The sequence below is a fragment of the Pipistrellus kuhlii genome, unplaced genomic scaffold, assembly GCF_014108245.1.
Source record: "Pipistrellus kuhlii isolate mPipKuh1 unplaced genomic scaffold, mPipKuh1.p scaffold_m20_p_1, whole genome shotgun sequence".
NCBI lineage: Eukaryota > Metazoa > Chordata > Mammalia > Chiroptera > Vespertilionidae > Pipistrellus > Pipistrellus kuhlii.
Genome location: NW_023425404.1, coordinates 104730077 through 104751049, shown reverse-complemented (window position 1 = coordinate 104751049; position 20973 = coordinate 104730077). Strand labels below are relative to the sequence as shown.

General features: G+C 41.6%; 2 protein-coding genes and 1 long non-coding RNA gene across 11 annotated transcripts in view; 1 reads left to right on the top strand and 2 right to left on the bottom strand.

Moving 5' to 3' along the window:
• The window catches only part of PDSS1 (decaprenyl diphosphate synthase subunit 1), a 43780-nt gene extending 41478 nt beyond the window's left edge, over positions 1–2302 (bottom strand). For 3 of the 6 annotated variants that reach the window (XM_036458850.2, XM_036458871.2, XM_036458858.2), the window contains exon 1: positions 1666–1884. In XM_036458850.2, coding sequence (XP_036314743.1) covers positions 1666–1794 — 129 coding nt within the window. In that variant the 5' untranslated portion in view covers positions 1795–1884. Of the gene's footprint in view, positions 1–1665; positions 1885–2181 lie in introns of those variants that run through there. The other 3 variants (XM_036458855.2, XM_036458868.2, XM_036458841.2) reach the window with 3 other exon arrangements.
• Positions 2263–20973, top strand: part of LOC118730651 (protein adenylyltransferase SelO) — a 53579-nt gene continuing 34868 nt past the window's right edge. Inside the window, exons 1-8 of one of the 4 annotated variants that reach the window (XM_036458711.2) lie at positions 2263–2509; positions 7007–7125; positions 7687–7815; positions 11446–11510; positions 11587–11643; positions 11790–11888; positions 14232–14299; positions 19073–19160. In XM_036458711.2, the coding sequence (XP_036314604.1) occupies positions 2263–2509; positions 7007–7125; positions 7687–7815; positions 11446–11510; positions 11587–11643; positions 11790–11888; positions 14232–14299; positions 19073–19160 (872 nt within the window). The remainder of the gene's footprint in view (positions 2510–7006; positions 7126–7686; positions 7816–11445; positions 11511–11586; positions 11644–11789; positions 11889–14231; positions 14300–19072; positions 19161–20973) is intronic. The other 3 variants (XM_036458727.2, XM_045587756.1, XM_045587757.1) reach the window with 3 other exon arrangements.
• Positions 3012–12432, bottom strand: LOC123653149. The gene is made up of 3 exons (XR_006742790.1): positions 12404–12432; positions 8637–8642; positions 3012–3284 (listed from the first exon to the last, which is right to left on the bottom strand). It is a non-coding gene; the product is annotated as an uncharacterized LOC123653149 (long non-coding RNA).

The window sequence follows — 20973 nt, the reverse complement described above, 5'->3', positions numbered from 1 at the left end:
GGGAGGAATTAAAAAAAAGGGAGCATCAAAGAAAATAAGTATCTTATGCAGTGGCATAGATAGGTGTATCCATCTCTCCAAATGATGTCCTCATTTGTGGTACCGGAATCATCTGTAACCTGGCCAGGACAGCACTAAAATGGATGCCAGCAAGTCCTAAGGCTCTTTTCCCATATTCTCCCTTTATTATAGACTAGAGGCCTGGTACGCAATCTGTGCACAGGCGGGGGGTGGGGTTGGGGGAGGGGTTTTCAGCCCGACCCACACCCTCTTCAATCAGGGACCCCTCAGGGGATGTCTGACTGCTGGTTTAGGCCCTATTCCACAGGCCTAATCGCTCTCGCAATCCAGGACCGCTGGTTCCTAACTGCTCACCTGCCTGAAGTTCTGATCCCCCTAACTGCTCTCCCCTGCTGGCCTTATCACCCTAACTGCTTGCCCCTGCTTGCCTGATTGCCTCTAACCACCTCTGCCTTGGCCCCACCACCATGGCTTTGTCTGAAAGGACATCTGAAAGACATCCAGTCTAATTAACATATTACCCTTTTATTAGTATAGATATCTACTGGCCCAGCTGCCATTCTCTCACCAAATGCATAAGACATGATATGTACCCACTTTGGCACTATTTCATATTGGTAAACTGAGTTTGATGGGTACATGGGAATATGAAATGTACCAAATCGGACTGAAACAGAAGAATCCTACATACACACACACACACACACACACACAAAAAACCCTCGAGGAATGAGAGGTGAACACATACAACTACAATACTATGTGACTAGAGAGCCTGTAAAAAGGAGTGAGCCCATAGATTCTGGGCAGTTATGCTCAATAGCATGGGCCTATGGCAGGTTGAAAATCAATCACTAAAAAGTGCAGAAAGGACTCAGAGCCATTGAAACGTGTCATATTACAAGAGCTACACTGCCTGAAAAGGGAGAAAAAAGAGTCTGGGTCTACAGGCAAAAGGGTAGAGTCAAAACCATGGTTAGTGCTGAGATTGTGACTCAACCTCAAGAAGTCATAGGTCAAATTAAAGATGAACCCAAGGTTTCTCTACTTGACATCCTCAGGGCTTTTCTCTTTGTACCCGGTCCAGGTGAGCTCTCCCTCCGAAACAACTACGTTCGGCTGAAAACCTGTCCACCCTCGGATCAGACCTATTTCCTCCACAAGACCTTTAGGCCCTAGCGAGGCCAGTTGGACCCTCCTCCGTATCTCAGAGGGTTCAGAGTGCCTTTGGCTCTAACATCCCGGTGAAGATCTGCTCTCCCGGAGCCGCGGCTGTGTAACTCAAAAGGAAACAGCTGCAGACGATCTCCAGCCTGGACTTAGACCGTACGTTAGGAGACTGACTATATGACCCCTCCTTCGGCCTTTCCCCTGGCTCCTCACTGCTCCCTCCCCAGCCCGCAAATCCTCTCCGTCTCCGGGAACCGCTCTGTAGTTCGACCCGGCGCGCCCCTACTTTGGGCAGACAGATGCTGGGAGCCCCCTCCGCGGCCCACCCGGCGGCCCGGCCCAGCCAGGCGCCCCGGGCCCGGCCTCCCCGCGCGGCCCGTAGGCGCACAAGCCGCCCGCGCCCATTCATTCCGCGCGGCTGTCATTGCGCCGTGACCTCTGCGCGCCCCCCTCCCGGCGCGCCCCGCGGCTCACCTGCGCCCGGACGGCGGCGGCGGGCGGCGGCCCCTGAGGGCCCTGGCGGCCAGGCGCTCCGGGCGCGGGGGTCCGCGCCGCCGGCCTCCAGGAGCAGCCGTGCCGCCACCGCCACCAGCTCGAGGCCATGGTTCGAGTCTGAAAGTCGCGGCGGGCGGCGGCTCCGCCCTCGGCCCGAGGGTCCTCCTCCGGGACCCGGAGCCGGAAGCCCGGCACAGGAAGAGCTTCAGCCCCTTCTCTCGCCCTCCCCGCTTTCCTCCTCCCTGCCCCACCCGGCGGGGCCGCCAGCGACCCCTAGCGGCAGCCGCGCGGTCTTGGGCGTCTTCCCGCCGGGACCGCTGGGCCTTGGGGGAGGCCACGGGAGAAGGGGTGCGCGGGGGCTGGGCTCCTTCGCCCCCCAAACGGCTGAGGGTCCGGGAGGAGCTAGTCGTGACCCTCTCCCTGGCCAGCCGTCTTTCCCGGACGCTCCCTGGGGTTCACGGGGAGTCGGTAGCTCCAACAGAGCAAACAGTTCATTGGGGTGACCAGCTGTTAGCAGAAATGCCACCGTGCGCCAGCCCTCCAGTCACTAACTTCTCTGCATATTCAGGCTGAAGAATGGCACCAAGCCTCCTCCCGTTTTGCTGCTTCAGCCGGAGGCTACAGATTCCGCGGCTGCTGCTTGCGTGGGTGACCTGCCTCGCCATTGCCGTCGGCACCTTATTACAACCTGGCCTTGAAGGAAACGCCAGGCTTTGGCATCATTTCAGTAACAAGTCAAACCGGGAGCAGGGCTATTGTGAAGCAGAAGCTAGATTAGCTTCGTCTCTAGACTTTTGGACTCTCTCCTCTGAAAACCTCATAGGTATGTGGTGGCTTAGTTGAGCTGTCTTGCTCACGTCTGGATGTATGAGCGCTCTTTGTGGGTGCACTGAGCTGTGGGAGATTGTTTAATATCTATTGTAGTAATGTTGAACCTGCTTGTAGCCAGCTCTGGGGATACTGGAGAATGTACGAGATTAGTACCCGATATGGGTTAGAATAGTGATTTTCATCTGGTGTGCTGCAAGGATTTTTAAAACATGCAATTCCTGACTAGTCAGAAGTGTGGACGAAAAGGGCCACATGCCGACCTGACAAGCTCAGGGGAGGCCTGCATGGCAGTCTTGCAAACTCGGAGACCTAAAGTCACCACAAAGGATGGTCTAAAATTAAACTTTAACTAAAAGCAGTTATGATGGGCAGTTACATGCTAGGCTGGTATCTTCCCTGACAAGGTCAACCTTTACCTCATCTGAGCCTATCTGTCTTTTTACATCTATGATCACATACCCTTGAAATGTGTGGATAACTTGTAATTTTCCTTTTGGAGCCCATGGGGCACAACCAAGTGTGGTGGGCGCCAGGACAGATATCACAAATTCCTTTATTATCATGTTAATTGTTCCTGCACCCACCTAAGTATGTGTCCCTCATTTCACTGTTTATCCAATCCCAGATGTTCCCCCCACCCTTTGCTTCATCCCACCTCCTTAATCTATCACCAATGAATTTAATGCAACCCACCTATGTCCATCCTTTGATGGCAATGTATAAATACAAATGTAACCTGCCATTCTCTGGAGCATTATCCCAATTCGCTGACATATGTTGACAGTTTGGCTTCCCAACATATGTTGACAGTTTGGCTCAAATAAACTCACAGAAATTATTTACAGATTTCAATGTTTTTTCACGTTAACAAAAGCACTGATCTCTTTTCCCTTAGATTGTCAAATAAAAAAATGGCAACAACCAAGCTAATAGCCAAATCAAAATTATGTCATTTTTTTGTCAGACCAGAAATACACACACACACACACACACACACACACACACACTCACACGTATATGCCACAGAATTAGTTTAAGTGTGCTATGAGATGAAAAAAGTTGAAAATCGCTGGGTTAGAAAGACCTTTCCAATTCCATTGCCAGCTCTTTTCTCGTGGTCATGAGAGAGTGTATTTATAACATAAATTCAAGATAGAATTAATCATTCAACACATGTATACAAACACATAGAGCCAATGAGAGAAAGTGTAAGGTTTAGGGAAGAAACTTAGTCTGTCGTCAAAAAATTCACTTTGAGAAACAGACCAGCCAGGACTCAAGAGGCAACTACAATTCTCTGACATTTTTCCTTGTTCTTCTGAACCAGTTTTTTTGCATCACAGGGTAAGTATCTTTGTAGCTGAGCACTTATTTATCTTGTAATGTATTTTTTACTGAATAAAATTATAGAGTAAAGAAATTTCTCAATCCAATTTTATGAGCCCTTCCCACCCCCCAATCGTGAAGAATATTATTTTTAGAAAAGGTCTCAGGTGCTTTACAAATGAAGGTTGTTAATACACATCTGTGGCTTACTAGTATCTTCATAAAGCTTTATGTATTAAATATCCAACAGGTAGAATTTGCCAAAGTAAGTATAGTTATACATATTTGTACTTGCAACAATTTTATTATTTAGACTAGAGGCCTGGTGCATGAAAATTAATGCCCTGAAGGGGAGGTCCCTCAGCCTGGCCTGCCCCCTCTCACAGTGCACGATCTCTCAGGGGCGGGAGGTGACCCTGCGATCAGGGAAGGCGATGCTCCCATCACATCTCTGCTACTGCCACTGCCAACAGCTGAAGTCTCGGCCGGCCCTGGTTACCTGAGCCTGGTTACCAAGCCTGGTTACCGAGGCTTGCTTGCGCCTTGGGCCAACCCTGGATGGCTGGAGGGTTGAAGAGACTGTGAGGCTATGGAGGCAGGTGCGTGGAGCAGTGGACCTGCCTGGGAGCGGCCCTGGCCTTGCCCTGCACCTGCCACACCGGCGGGGCTGAGGGGACTGGGTGCCACCATCTTGTGACTGTGGGTGCTGCCATCTTTGAGGGCCTGGCAGTTCTCCTTTTTTGTTCCATGGCCAATAATCACTAGGTATCAATCATCAGCTACCTTGCCAAACGTGAATCAGTACAAAATCGTAAGTACTAATGGAAATTATATACTGCCAATGCTCTACTAAAATGTTATTTAACAACCTATTTCCACACAGAGGCTTTCCTAAAAGAGAAGAAAATATACTGTTAAGTTTTCCCATTGATTTTTAGAGAGAGTGGAAGAGAGAGGAGAGAAAGAGACTTCAATCAGAGAGACATATCAATTGGTTACTTCCCCAAAGTGCCTTGACTAGGGCTGGAATCCAACCTGTAAACCAGGTATGTGCTCTTGACCAGGAATTGAACCTAAGACCCTTTGGTGCTCGGGCTGACACTAACCACTTAACAACACAACCCAGGATTATTAAATAATTTATGACATTGACATCTTGACAACATAACTTATAATCAGTGACATAGGCTTTTGTTTCCCTTTGTCTTATAGTTTTAGTAATACATCTACCTTTTTTAAAAAAATTGTTTTTGATTAGGAAAATATTGGAATTAAGATTTATAATTAAGATTTTAAAGAATTTTACTTAAAAGTATGTTCAATAGATCTAAAGCCTGTGCAAAGCTCTCTCCTTTGCAGTTTTTTTAAAATAACATATATGTGCTTTAGTGCCTGGACTCTATGAAACATTCTTTATCTCAGAGGCAATTTAAACTTCCAGCCTTGTGAATAGGCATGCTATCAAAAGTTTTGAATTTTCTGGTGGAATTGGAAGTGGTTTTGTACCTTTAGTAAAGTATCCACAGACTTTAATTATGATTTCTCTGAAAGGCAGAAAGAATGTGATTAAATGCCTAATATGTTTTTATTGGATGCCAGTGAATTGCTTAATATTATATTCTAATACTGTAATGCATCTTACCTCCATTTTATTTATATATTTTTTATTTTTAAATATTGTACATCCTATTGGTTTACTATGAGTGAAAATCTTTGAGGACAAGTATATGTCTTGTTTTAAACTTTTTTTCATCTCCTATCTTTTTGGACAGTTCCACATACTATTATACTATATTAGAGGCCTGGTGCACAAAATTCGTGCACAGGGGCACAGGGGGAGGGAGTGTCCTTTAGCCCAGCCTTCTCCAATCTGGGACCCCTAAAGGGGTGTCCGACTGCCCATGTGGGATCGGGCCTAAATGGGCAGTTGGACATCCCTCTCACAATCAGGACTGCTGGCTCCCAACTGCTCACCTGCCTGCCTTCCTGATTGCCCCTAACCGCTTCTGCCTGCTAGCCTGACCACCCGTAACCACTCCCCTGCCAGCCTGATTGATGTCTAACTGCTCCCCTGCCAGCCTGTTTGCCCCCAACTTCCCTCCTCTGCTAGCCTGGTCATCCCTAACTGCCCTCCCCTGCATACCTGATTGCCTCCAACTGCCCACCCTTGCAGGCCTGGTCCCTCTCAAATGCCCTCCCCTGCTGGCCATCTTGTGGTGGCCAACTTGTGTCCACATGGGGGCAGGATCTTTGACCACATGAGGACAGCCATCTTGTGTGTTGGAGTGATGGTCAAACTGCATATTACTCTTTTATTAGATAGGATAGAGGCCTGGTGCATGGGTGGGGGCCAGCTGGTTTGCCCTGAAGGGTGTCCCGGATCAGGGTGGGGGTTGCCTTGGGGCGTGGAGTGGCCTGGGGGAGGGGGCTGTGGTGGTTTTCAGGCTGGCCATGCCCCCTGGAAACCCAAGCGGAGGCCCTGGTATCTGGAATTTATTTACCTTCTACAATTGAAACTTTGTCGCCTGGAGTGGAGCCAAGCCTCCTGCTCGCTCCATGGCCAGCAACCATTTCTGTTGTACTTTATGTATAATTTATAATTGAAACTTTGTAGCCTTAAGCAGAGGCCTAGGCTGTCCAGGGTATTCAGAAAGCTTTGCTTCTTCCATTGCTGGGGGTAACCCTTGCCACCTATTCTTTCCAGCTCTGTAGCTGCCGCCATTTCTGTTTGGATTTGTTTTCCTTCTATAATTGAAACTTTGTAGCCTTGAGTGGAGGCTTAGGCCACAAGGCAGGCAAAAAGCTTGGCTTCCTCCATTGCCTGGGAAATCTAAGCCTCCCTCCTCCTCTCTGTGGCTGTAGCCTTCTTGATTGGGTTTATTTGCATACTCGCTCTGATTGGCTGGTGGGCGTGGCTGGTGGGCATGGCTTGGTATGTAGCAGGGGTATGGTAAATTTGCATATTACTCTTTTATTAGGATGAATTTTGGCTAGATAATAGTTGAAAATTATAAAAGCACCTTTAAATAATAAAGTATAAAGAAAACAGTGTTTTAAGTTGATTTTCTTGAAGACCATAGCCTTTTTAAGGAATATTAATGATATAAATGCAACAAATGAGAACATTAAGAAGATTTTGTTTTGTTTTGTTTTGTTTTATCAGCTGTGTTGCCAGTTGATCCTGTTAAAGAAAACTATGTTCGTAAAGTGAAAAACTGCGTTTTTTCAATTGCTTTCCCTACTCCTTTTAAATCAAGAGTACATCTTGTGGCAGTTTCAAAGGTTAGGTTTTATTTTTTCACAACACAAATACTTAACTCACTACAACTTTTGTCTAAAAAGATATTACTGTTTTTTTCAGAGTTAAATTGTTAGTCTTTGTGTTTAAAATTCAGACACTTGGAGAATGTCATTCTTAGAAACCAGTTTTTTATACTTATTCCTAGAGCCTAATACTCAGGTTCATCTTCAAATTATCTTACAAGGTACAATTAAATGAGTTAAGTTCTTAGAAATGGGTTTTAATAACAAATTCTAAATTGTTCTCTCATGATATAAATGACATTTACTTTTTCTAGTTTCTTTAAAAAATATATGCTAGGAAAAATGTTATTTAACAATGTCATAAGAAATGTATAAAACTTGTAGAACTATAATGGAACAAATTTTCTCAAATAAATAATCAGAACATATGGTACATCTCTTATGAAAAAATATTAATGTATTTTTGGAAGAGGTCTAGTCTTTTAATTTTCTTTCTTCCCTCAAGTCTCTTTTCTTAAAAATTAGTAAAGGATTACTTAAGTTGGTAAGGAGTTTTTGTTTTGTTTTTTCATTTCTTAGGAAGTTCTAGAAGATATTTTGGACCTTGATTTATCCGTCTCAGAAACAGATGATTTTATCCAGCTTGTAAGTGGCAAAAAGATAGTATTTGGATCCATTCCATTGGCTCACAGATATGGTGGCCATCAGGTAAGAGTAGCATCAGATGCACTGCTTCCCTTATGCAAACATAAACAGTTGGTGGATATGTATTTTTAAAGAAGTTATTTTGCATTAATTTCTCCAATATTAGCATATTAACAAAATGTTTCTAAAAGAATTGTCATCATAAGATGTTTATAGATTAGCTGATGTGATTTCTTACTGTGATAAAGCTAGAGCCTAAATTTCTTTAATGAAATTGAGAAAACTGGGCCAGCACAAATATAGAATTTTGTGAGTTATTGCTACAGGACTCATTCAGTGAAGTTGTGGCAAGAGATTCAGGCAAAGTCAGGTAGCACAGTATGTCAGTATAATATTGTAGCTTCAGAAGGACAAATATATTTTAATTTTCTTGAGATAGCTGTAGAGCGAAGTTTTAGAACTGCTAGAAATGATATTAGGGTTAATTGTAGATATTATAGATGCAGAAGCAATTAAGAAGGTACCTTCTAGAAATGAAGCAAATTGTTGAACCAAGTTCAGGTATGGTCTCTAATAATCTTTTTTTTTAAAAGAAGAAGCTCAGCCGGTGTGGCTTGGTGGTTGAGAGTCAACCCATGAACTAGGAAGGTCACAGTTCCATTCTCTGTCAAGGCATATGCCTGGGTTGCAGGCTCGATCCCCAGTGAAGGGCATGCAGAAGACAGCCGATCAATGATTCTCTCTTATTGATGTTTCTATCCCTGTCTCCCTCTTCCTTTCTCTCTCTGAAATCAATAAAAACACATTAAAAAAAGAAAAGAGAAAGAACACAGAACCAATTGTTGAAATTGCTGTGACTTTCCTTTAAGCTCGAGAAGATTAACTTAACACTTTTGTTTTGTGGCTGGTTTACTCAGGAACAGTTTTTAGGACAAATAGCAAAGTATAATAGGGTTGCAGTAAGGATTAAGTTTAGGAGATATTTGAAAAGGGTTTTCATGATACCTATTTTTATAATTAGTATCAAGCTCTGTTTGTTGTAGTTAATTCCTTTCAGATTTTTATTGTTTCCATGTTTTCTACTTCAGAAGCAAAATTAACAGAGAAGCTAGGAAGCAAAGTGGCATGACCATTAGAATTGAAAAGGACACAGTGGGTCATCTAGAGCAAACATGAGCCTCAGTGTCCTGATCAGTAATGTGCCAGGGTTGACCAGGATCATCGCAGCAGTTGTGAGAAGTGCCATGGGAAAGAAATCTGCTTAATTTTATTTGACCCACCCTTTTCCAAACATATTTGACTGCAGGAGTCTGTGATTGCTTTGTTTTTAAGAAATAACTATCAACATTTTGCTGAACTATGCTTCTCACTGTAGAATCTTCTGGACTAGATGACCCTTACAGTTTTAAGTACAAATACAAACCTTAAGCCCTGGAGAGTGTTGTTAAGCTATACTTTTTTGGTACTTTTTGGGGGTTGTAAATTAGATTATACTTTTATCAATTTCATATTTCTCCTCTTGCTACTCCTCCCTGATTTGAAATTATAAATATTTATTTTTAAGTATGGCTTTGCCATTTTGAACTTAAAGTCCAGTAAATGCTTTCTCTCTTTTTTTAAAAAAAGTATTTTTATTGATTGATTGAGAGAAAGAGAGAGAGAGAGAGAGAGAGAGAGAGAGAGAGAGAGAGAGAGAGAGAGAGGCATCAATATGAGAATGAAGCATCAGCCAGCTGCCTCCTACATGCCTCCCACTGGGGATCAAGCCCGAAATCCTTGCACGTACCCTGACCTGGAATCGAATCCAGCAACTTTTCTGTGCATGTAATGGTGTCCAACCCACTGAACTATGTCAGCCAGGGTAGTGCTTTCTCTTTTATTAATAATTCCTGTTTCCCAATTTCACTCCCAGCTTTGGGTTCACCATTCTTTCTGCTTACCTTTCATGGTGTGAGATGTATTAATATCTAACATATTGGCAACGTTAGAACTTTCCAGAATATGCTAACAGCACCTCTCAGACTTGTGCTTATAGACATATTCCACAGCTAAAATTGATAAATGGTGGCCCATTCCTAGTTAAGGTAAAAAATTAAATTATTGAATACCTTTTTTCTTCTCAATTTCATATTTCTCTTCCAGAACTGTAAATATTGTTTAAATATTCCACAGCTGTTTATATAACTTCTTTTAAATGCCAGTTGCTATGATGCTGAATAAAACCTGTTCCCTTTGCTCAAATTGCTAATATTTGGGGGGAAAGGGTAGAACTAAACAAATTCCAATAACATTAAGTTGTGATATAGGTAAGTATGAGTTATGGCAATTTATAGGACCTCCCTCCTAGTCCCAGCATTTAGAAAAAGTTTTTTGGTGGAAATAACTTCTATGTGGAGAATGGAGTGACATCTGAATTAGCAAAAATTGTTGGCAATAATAATAATTAACATTTTTCGAACACTTGAGAATGTCGGACATAGTACATAGCATTTGCACATACAGGAATAGGTAAAAGTTTACAATTGTATGTGAAACAGAGTTTTTTTTTTTGTTTTTTTTGTTTTTATTTTAAATTTTCTTTATTGATTAAAGTATTTCTCCCCTTTTGCCCTCCTCCACAGAGTTTATTCTTGTATTATTATTTAATTGTTGTATTATTTTCCATACAAACAATTGTAAACATACTTTTGCCCATCCCTGTATTAATGATAATTCTTACAACGAGGGTTATCCCATTTTAAAGAGATGAAAGGTTAGTCCCAGTGAGATTAAGTAACTCAAGCCAATTCCACAATCAGTTGTGGCATAGCTAGGAGTTTGGAAATAACTTATCATGCAAGTTCAAAAACAATTTTTCAGGTACAAGGGTGTTCCTTATTTTATATTGCAAAAGTACAGTATAGGACATTTTTCTACTAAGAAATTGTTCCTCGTTCGTATTATGGAATTAAATAGATCAGTTCTAAGTTTTCTGTATCTAACAAATTTAAACTCAGCTATAAGATGAAAATAAATTGATTTTATGTCTTAAATTTATATTTTAAAAATAAATTTCATTTATGTTTTATTGATTGAATTTTAGTTTCACTTTTATTAGAGTTGTTGACTATTGTAATCTCCAAAATACAATACATCATTCTCAGAAATTTTTTTTATTTAATAAAGTTTTATTTTTCAAAATGAACTGTCACACCTATTGCTCATGTATCTGTTCCAGCAGTGGGGGCATCCCCACCTCTGGTGTTTCTGGTGAAATTGCTTGAGCTTTGTGTTTTGAGGCTAGTTTAATAAGTCCTATACTAAGGAGCTCCTGAAGGGCTGCCCTGGTCAAAGAACCATGAATCTTCCGTCTCTCCAAGACCTCAGCTGGGGTAATTACCGAGTTTGTCATATGTGCTTTGTCTCTCAAGACCGGTTATTGAGCTTGTCCCAAACTTTGCCTTTGGACCACCTCTTCTAGTTGGCCTTGCCTCTCAACTTCTTTACGTGGTCTTTGGTCTCTCTTGGTGATTTCCCAGTATCTTTCTTCTCGTCGTCCTTGGGAGACTCGGAGAGCAGGGCACCACTGCTGCCTCACAAGATGTCAGCCCGAGAGCTCATTCTCAATTTTGATGAAATAGCCTTGGCTATAAAATTATTATAAAAGCTAATAGGGATTAATAAACATAACTGATTTTCCTATTTCCCTTTTAGTTTGGAATATGGGCAGATCAGCTTGGGGATGGAAGAGCCCATCTTATTGGAATTTACATGAACAGGTACCACATATTTTCTTGAATAGCTTTTCTGTTAAATATTTACATGAATTTTCTAATTCTTATATATTTTTTGAAGGCTGGGTGAAAAGTGGGAACTTCAATTAAAAGGCTCAGGAAAGACCCCATACTCCCGGTACAGGTTTTGTTTTGTTTTGTTTTGTTTGTGTGTTTGTGTGTGTGTGTGTGTGTGTGTGTGTGTGTGTGTGTGTGTGTTTACTTATCTAAATTAAAACTGATGTTGTCTTTATCACTGAAAATCTTTTAATCTATTCCCCGTAGAAATGGTGATGGCAGAGCTGTACTGCGTTCCTCAGTGAGAGAGTTTTTGTGTAGTGAGGCTATGTACTATCTTGGAATTCCAACCAGCAGAGCTGCAAGGTAACTCCTCTTTCTCTGAAGCTAACTTTCAGGACTGGATCATTTTATTTCCAGAAAGATCTTAATAAATTGAGCAGATAAGTTTCTTGAAGTTTTAGGTGGTGGTGGTTTTTTTTATTAATCCTCACCCAAGGATATTTTCCCCATTGATTTTTAGAGAGAGGGGAAAGGAAGGAGGGAGGGAAGAGAAAGAGAGAAAAACAAAGAAACATCGATGTGAGTGTGCCCTGATGGGGTGGGGATCAAACCTGAAATCCAGGTACATTCCCTTGACTCAAAATCAAACCCTAGACCCTTTGCTGTGTGGGCTGAGGAACACCAGCCAGTGCAGTTTTAGGTGTTTGTTTGTTTGTTTGTTTGCTATTAATCCTCACCCCAGGATATTTTTTTTCCCATTGATTTTTTTCAACTTATGTATTTTATTTTATTTATATTTAAAATCTTTATTGTTGAAGATATTACATAGGTCCTCCTTATTCCCCCATTAATCTCTTCCAGCCCGTTCCCATCCCAACTTCTTCTTCCCCAGCCCCTCACCATCCCCTTGTCTGTGTCCCCAATTATGCATATATGCATACAAGTTCATTGGTTGATCTCTTCCCACTCACCCTCCCCTTCCTTCCCTCTAAAGTTCAACAGTCTGTTCATGCTTCTCTGTCTCTGGGGCTATTTTTGATCATCAGCTTATTTGATTTATTAGAGTCCACATATGAGTGAGATCATGTGATACTTACCTTTCTCCGACTGGCTTATTTTGCTTAGCATAATGCTCTCCAGGTCCCTTCATGCTGTCTCAAAGGGTTCATTCTTTTTTATTGATGGTTAAATGGTTAAATGTACCACAGCTTTTTAAAAAAATACATATTTTTATTTTATTTTATATATATTTCAGAGAGGAAGGGAGAGGGAGAGAGAGATAGAAACATTAATGATGAGAGAGAATCATTGATTGGCTGCCTCCTGCATGCCCCCTACTCGGGATCAAGCCCACAACCCAGGTATGTGTCCTTGACTGGAGTCAAACCCAGGGCCCTTCAGTCTGCAGTCCTACGTTCTAGCCACTGAGCCAGCTAAGGCGTACCACAGCTTTTTATAATCCACTCATCTGCTGATGGACACTTAGGCTATTTCCAAATCTTAGCTATTGTAAATTGCACTGCTATGAACCTAGGGATGCAGGTATTCTTTCTGATGAGTGTTTTGGGTTTCCTAGGGTGAATTCCTAGAAGGGGGATTACTGGGTCAAATGGGAGTTCCGTTTTTAATTTTTTGAGAAAACTCTATTCTGTTTTACATAATGGCTGCACCAGTCTACATTCCCAGCATTGTTCTAGGGTTCCCTTTTCTTCACAATATCACCAACATTTGTCATTTATTGATTTGTTGATGATAGCCATTGTGACCAGGGAGAGGTCACATTGTCGTTTTGATTTGCATATCTCGGATGATTAGTGACGTGGAGCGTGTTTTCATATGCCTCTGTGCCATATGTATGTCCATTTTCAAAAAGTGTCTATTTAGGTCTTTTGCCCATTTGTCTTCCTTTTGTTAATTCGTATGAGTTCCCTTTTCGGATGTATCATTGGCAAATATATTCTCCCATATAGTGGGCTTTCTTGTTATTTTGTTGATGGTTCCTTATGCAGTGCAGAAGCTTTTTATTTTAATGTAGTTCCATTTGTTTATTTTCTCCATAGTTTCCACTGTCTTAGGATGTATATTAGTAAACATATTGCTATGAGAGATGTCTGAGATTTTGGTGCTTATAGTTTCTTCTAGGACTTTTATGGTTTCACGTCTTGCATTTAAGTATTTTATCCATTTTGAGTTTATTCCTGTGTATGGTGTAAGTTGGTGGTCTAGTTTCATTTTTTTGCATATATCTGTCCAGTTTTCCCAACACCATGTATTGAAGAAGCTGTCTTGACTCCATTGTGTGCTCTTGTTTCCTTTGTCAAATATTAATTGAGCATAGTGGCTTGAGTAAATTTCTGGGTTCTCTGTTCTGTTCCATTGATTTATCTGCCTGTTATTGTGCTAGTATCCATTTATTTTTAGAGAGAGTGGAAGGGAGGGGGAGAGACAGAGAGAGAGAAACATAGATGTGAGAGAGAGACACATTGACTAGTTGCCTCCCGCATGCACCCTGATTAGGGCTGGGTATGGAGCCATTGAACTTGCAACCGAGGTATGTGCCCTTGTCCACAATAGAACCTGCTGCCCTTCAGTCTATGGGCTGATGCTCTAACCATTGAGAAAAACCAGCTAGGGCTTTAGGTGCTTCTTGATAGCTTGCTTGTAGTTAAAGTATAACTTTAATTATTTGATTATCTTATGTTCCAGTCTAGTTGTAAGTGATGATGAAGTATGGAGAGATCAGTTCTACAATGGAAACATTGTGAAAGAACGAGGTAAAACCAGTTTTTAGATTATTTGTATAAAATTTGTCTAAGTTTTTTTTAAAATTTTTTATTTACTTTTTTTTGGTGACATTAATAAAATTATATAGGTTTTAGGTGTACAGTTCTATAATATATCATCTGTATGTTGTACTGTGTGTTCATTACCCCAAGTCAAGTCTCCTTCCATCACTATTTACCTTCCCTTTACCCTTTTCTACCTCCCCTACCCCTTCTCCCCCTTGTTGTCTGCGTCTATGAGGGTTTTTTTTTCCTTAATCCTTTTACCTTTTTTAGCCCCACAACCTCCCTTCCCTCTGATAGCTGTCAGTCTGTTTACTATCTAATCTGTTTCTATTTTGTTTGATATTTTATTTTGATCATTAGATTCCACATATAAGTGAAATCATATGATATTTGTTTTTCTCCGACTTGTTTATTTCACTTGCTTATATACTCTCCAGGTCCATCCATGGTGTCACAAAGTGTAAGATTTCACTCTTTTATACAGCTGAGTAATATTCCATATGTAAATGTACCACAGCTTTTTTATCCACTCATCTACTGATTATGCTTGGGCTGCTTCCAGGTCTTGGCTATTGTAAATTGCACTGCAGTGAACATAGGGGTGCAAGACTAAGTTCTTAAAATAGATTTTGGACATCTTTTCAAATCTTCCTAAAGAATGACCCCTAGTTCTTCCAGATATTTCAGCATTATGATATTATAATAGAATTTCCTTTCCCACATTCTTACATCACTAGTTCATCCATTTCAAACAGCAAACATCTGGGAAGTGAACAAGAAATGTTTATGGACAGTTGACAAAATGTTACAAAGCTAGAACATGAAAGTTCATATGCTTTTCTCCTTGGAGAGCCCTCGAACCTCCCCAGAGAGCCTGGCTACTCTTACTTCATGTTTACATCCAATAAGTTCAGTTAAATTTTTCCTCAACCTTAAGTAGGTTAGAAAAAAAAATTAGAAAGAGGATGAGAAAGTGTGCTGTAGAACAGCAAACAGGGAGAGAGTAAGAATTTGACTCTGAATCTTTGAAGAGAAAGGGGACCTAAAAATCAATAATAAACATATTTAACAGCTTAAAAGGCAGAGCTACCAAGCCCTGCTGACAGCCTTCTATGCTTTATTGGGTCACTGCATCACAGGGCAGCATTTTTACCCAGGTTCATAGTGATTCACCAGAGCACATTAAAAAAAAAATAATAATAATAATATATATATATTAATATATCTATATATCTATATATCTATATATCTATATATCTATATATCTATATCTATATCTATATCTATATCTATATCTATATCTATATCTATATATCTATATCTCTATATCTATATATATATATATATATATATATATATATATGTATATATATATATATATATATTTCAGAGAGAAAAGGAGAGGGAGTGAAAGATAGAAATACCAGTGGTGAGAGAAAAATCATTGATTGGCTGCCTCCTGCACACCCCTCACTAGGGATTGAGCCTACAACCTGGGCATGTGCCTTTGACCAGAATCAAACCTGGGACCCTTCAGTCCACAAACTGATGCTCTATTCACTGAGCCAAAATGACTAGGGCACCAGAGAACATTTTATGTTCTTTATACTTAGTGTATAATATGTTTTGATAGGCTTTTCATTAAAAAAAAAAATCCTCCCGAAGTATTCATGCTTAAATGAATTAAGGAATATATATATATATATATATATATATATATATATATATATATATATATATATATATATATATATATATATATATATATGGCCCAGTGCACGAATTTTGTGCATGGAGGGTCCCCTCAGCCCAGCCTGTGCCTTCTCCAACCGGGGACCCTTCGGGGGGTGTCTGACTTTAGGTTTAGGTCCAATCCAGATCAGGCCTAAACCAGCAGTCGGACATCCCTCTCACAATCTCGGATCGCTGGCTCCTAATTGCTCACCTACCTGCCTTGCCTGATTGCCCCTAACTTCCCCCCTTCCCCGCCAGCTTGCTTGCCCCTAATTGCCCCCCTCTGCTGGCCTGGTTGCCTCCAACTGCTCCCCCTTCCAGCCTGGTCGCCCCACGCAGCCTGCTGTTCAGTCATTTGGTAATCCTTCACTAATGCTCCTGTTGGCCTTGTCACCCCAGGCAGCCTGCTGGTTGTTACTGTTACTGTGATAGCATCCTGGACAATTTGCATATTCATCTATTATTAGTATAGATTGTTAAATGTTTTTATTGATTTGAGGTGGGGGGAAGGGAGAGTGATAGAGATAGAAACATCTATGAAACAGAAATATCTATACGCTGCCCTTGCATGTCCCCTACTGGGGATCAAACCTGCAACATGGACATGTACCCCTACTGGATTGAACTGGTGAACTCTTGGTTCATGGGTGAATACTCAACAACTGAGCCACACTGACTGGGCAAGGCTTATGTGTTTTTATGGCATCTCTCCCCTTTAATTTCATTTGGATAAAATGGACATTATTGCACACAAGCCTGTAACAACTATGTAGATCTTTTTGTTAATGGTGTTTGGAAATAGGAGTCCAACCACAGACTGTTCCTATGATGGAAACAATACTACTTACTTCTGTGGCTGTACTTTTTTATATTGTTAATCTGAATTCCAAACCACAATCTTATTTCTTCTTTTTAGGCCATTACTAGAATTTCCATATCTAAATGTTCACATATATACACATATTGTGCTTTTATGCTATTTACCCAGCAGCCAATGTGGTATATTGAGAAGAGTGCTGGACAGGCTGACAGAATATGTGACCAGCTCTGTGGGAATTGATTTGTCACTTGGAGTAAGTCACATTCTGGCCCTGTTTCTCTTACTTAAAATAAGACTTTTAGATTACACACATTTTGTGTCTTTTAGTGCTAACATTCAGTGATTCAATGCCTTTCATTACATAGACATTAGGATAGCTTAATGAGTTCTTATGGTTTCTAAATGACTACATTTTTATTGCTCAAAAAAAAAAAAAAACCCACATGAAAATAAATGTCTGGATTAATATTGTGAATACATTTTGACTATGTAATTCAGTCAATCCAGAAATTACTAATTGGCCCTTTTTCTGTGCCTACCATTGGACTAAACTCTAGGGCAGTTGTTCTCAACATTTTTAGTGCTGCGACCCTTTAATACAGTTTCTCATGTTGTGGTGACCCCCAACCATAAAATTATTTTTGTTGCTTGAGAACCGCTGCTGTGGAGCCTAAGACTATTGGAAAACACAGATATTTACATTATGATTCAATAGCAAAATCACAGTTATGAAGTAGTATTAGAAAGGTTGAGAACCACTTTTTTAGGGGGTCCAGGAATAGTAAGTATATATCGTACTCCTGGTCTTAAGAAGTTTAGTCTCCATAGAGAAAAGACTTAGATACATGAAACAGATGAACAATAAAAGATCTGAAGTCAATAATAGGGAGATCATTTTAGCTTTATGGAAGAAGTGGGAATTATGTTTTAAAATATATTTTTAAATTTATTGATTTTTAGAGAGAGAAACATTGATTTGTTGTTCTACATATTTATGCATCTATTGGTTGATTCATGTACATACCCTGACTGGAGATCAAAACCGCAACCTTGGTGTGTCAGGATGATGTTCTAACCAACTGAGATACTCACCCAGGGTTGGGAATTGACCTTGAGTATAAGATTAGGAAAGGTTTCAGTATGGGGTGAAGAGGGTGTGAGGTAGGTAGAGCAGGGGAGACCAGCACAAAGGCCCAGGTAGCAGGAAGTCTATTGAAGAACAGCACCAACAGAACAGGAGCCCCTTGGATAGACTTCATCTTGATATTTAAGCACATGTAAGTACAGCATTTCCTAAAAGCAAGAAACATGAATTCTATTTATTAATTGTATTACTAATGTCTATAATCAAAACAGAAGGCGGTAATACGGGATTACAAACAAACCCAAATACAAAATGCATAGATTCACTTTATTTCTTCAGTGTATTTATAGTTAGAACATATGCAAACATTTATTTATTGAAGTTAATTTTCAGTAGTTACACAAATGAAAAGCACTTGTTGGGACTATGCCCTAGAAATCTATACTTACAATAAGATAATATGCAAATCTGTCGGGATGCCATCACATAACAACCGATCAGCAGGCTGCATCTCCACCCCCTGTGCCAGGAAGGAACATGAGGTTCATGTCCCCGACCTAGGCAACGGGCCCCGGGATGTGAGACTCGAGTCCTTACCCCATCAATGGGCTCGGGACGTGAGCTCATGTCCCCGCCCCCTGCGCTGGCCCGGGGACCTGAGGCTCGTGTCTCCAACCCCAGCAACAGGCCCGGGGACCTGAGGCTCGTGTCCCTGCCCCTGGCAACGGGCTGGGACGTGAGGTTCACATCCCTGCCCCTCTAATTCCCTTTTAAAGTGCATGAGTTTCCTGCTCCGGGCCACTCATAACTCAATAATTCACTAACAATTGAGGAGTCAGTGGGATTTTGATGTTTGGAGCCTAATGATTTAACTGAGCAGTCTTTAGCTAGGTCAGAGCTTGGTATTTCAGAAAGTTTTGTGGCTCCTAACATTCTGATTCAGGCTTAAAAAATAAAGAAAAAAATCCCTTGATCCTTTCCAGGGTGTAAGTTAGTTGTTTTTCCAATACAGATATTCAATTCTTTTATATTAAAATAATTTTATTTTTTAAGAAAAGCATTTAGGTTATGTTTGCACAGTTTGAAATAGTTTTTGCTGAAATAAATGTTTCCTATGCAGGTGCAGTAGTGCTTCGCGTTGCAAAATCATGGTTTAGAATCGGATCATTAGAAATTTTGACTCATTATGGTGAACTGGATTTACTAAGGTTAGAAAATGACATTTTTAAAAAAATCAATCTTTATTGTTCATATTATTACAAAGGTTCCTCATTTCTTCCCCCCTCCACCAGGTTCTCACCCCACCCTCCGCCCCCTCTCCCATTGTCCTCATCCATAGGTGCACAGTTTATGTTCAGTCTCTTCCTCCCTCCCTTTCCCCGATAGTAAATCCCTTTTCAGATAGTAAATCAGTTACTTAGCATTTTCTCATATCAATAATACCTCCACATGCCCAATGATACTCTTCACACAAAAGACATTTCCAAATAGGTCAATCAGCCTCATCCAGGCCCCACCCAAGGCACTCACAGAGCAACACCCTAGCACTATACTAACTCAACACATCCAGATCTAAGCCTTCATCACTTGATTCAGCAGACCCTCAAGTTCCCACAAAAGTTACCAGCCATGTCTGAGAGGCAGCTGTGGGGCAGGGGCAGGCGAGGAGTGAGCTGTTCCGGGCCTGGCTGCTCCGGGCCTGGCCTCTGTTGCTCTGGTTCGTTCCACAACCAGCTGCTCCGGGTCTTGTCACTGCCGCTCCCGACCTAGTTGCTCTGGACTTGGCTGCTGCTGCTCCGGGCCTGGCCGCACCCAACCCGGCTGCTCTGGGCCCGGCTGCTCCAGGCCCCGCCAATCTGGGCCTGGTCACTCCCAGCCTGGCAGCCGCTGCTCCGGGCCTGGCCGCTCCCAGCCTGGCAGCTGCTGCTCCAGGCCTGTTCGCACCAGACCCGGCTGCTCCGGGCCTGGCCGCTCCCAGCCTGGCAGCTGCTGCTCCGGGCCTGGCCGCACCAGACCTGGCTGCTCCGGGCCTAGCCACTCCCAGCCTGGCAGCTGCTGCTCCGGGCCTGGCCGCACCAGACCCGGCTGCTCCGGGTCTGGCTGCTCCCAGCCTGGCAGCCGCTGCTCCAGGCCTGGGAAAATGACATTTTCTAAGTGGTAGAAGACAATTAAAAATGCTTATTTATGTGTTGGGAAGTTAATTTGTGTGTGTGGGCAAGGGTGGGGGGCGTGGGTAGGGAGAAAAGAAGCAAGGATTTATTGATTGCAGCAAAAATATACTTAGGAGAGTGAAAGAAGGAAGGGCATAGAAGAAGCAGCAGGAGAGCCTAGGCTGGGCTGCCTTAGCTCACTGGGAGATCAGAGAAAAGGGGCCGTTGGAGACAGGATCAGGGGGTAAGCCCAGGATAAGCTGCCGCTGCCCATTGCTCTCCTGGTTGCAAGTCTCATGGGGTCTCTTAGAGGTTAGAAGATATGTGCCTTGAGGAAAGGAGAGGGGAAAGGGAATAAGTATATTTACTTATAGATATTTACTTATTTAATCATCACTGGAGGATATGTTTTTATTTCCCTGGTGTGTGTGTGGGGAGAGAGAGAGGGAGAGAGAGAGAGATATCCCTTGGTTGCCTTCTAAGCGCAGCTTGACAGGGGATCAAATTCAAAACCTAGGTATGTGCCCTGACTGAGAATTGAACCTGTAACCTTTTGGTATATAGGATAATATACCAAACTATATAACTCCAACCAATTGAGCTACCTAACCAGGGCATTAATAAATATTTTTAATACTTGTAATATGTCTAATATTATGTGGGTTTTCTGGGAGGATAAAAAGAAAAGTGTAAAGAAAAGTTGATGTACAATGTTATATTAGTTTTAGGTATATAACCCAGTGATTAGACATTTATATAACTTATTAAGGGGTCAACCTGATAAATCTAGTACCCATCTGACATCATACATATTTATTATAATACTAGAGGCCCAATGCATGAAATTCATGCATGAGTAGGCCTTCCTTCC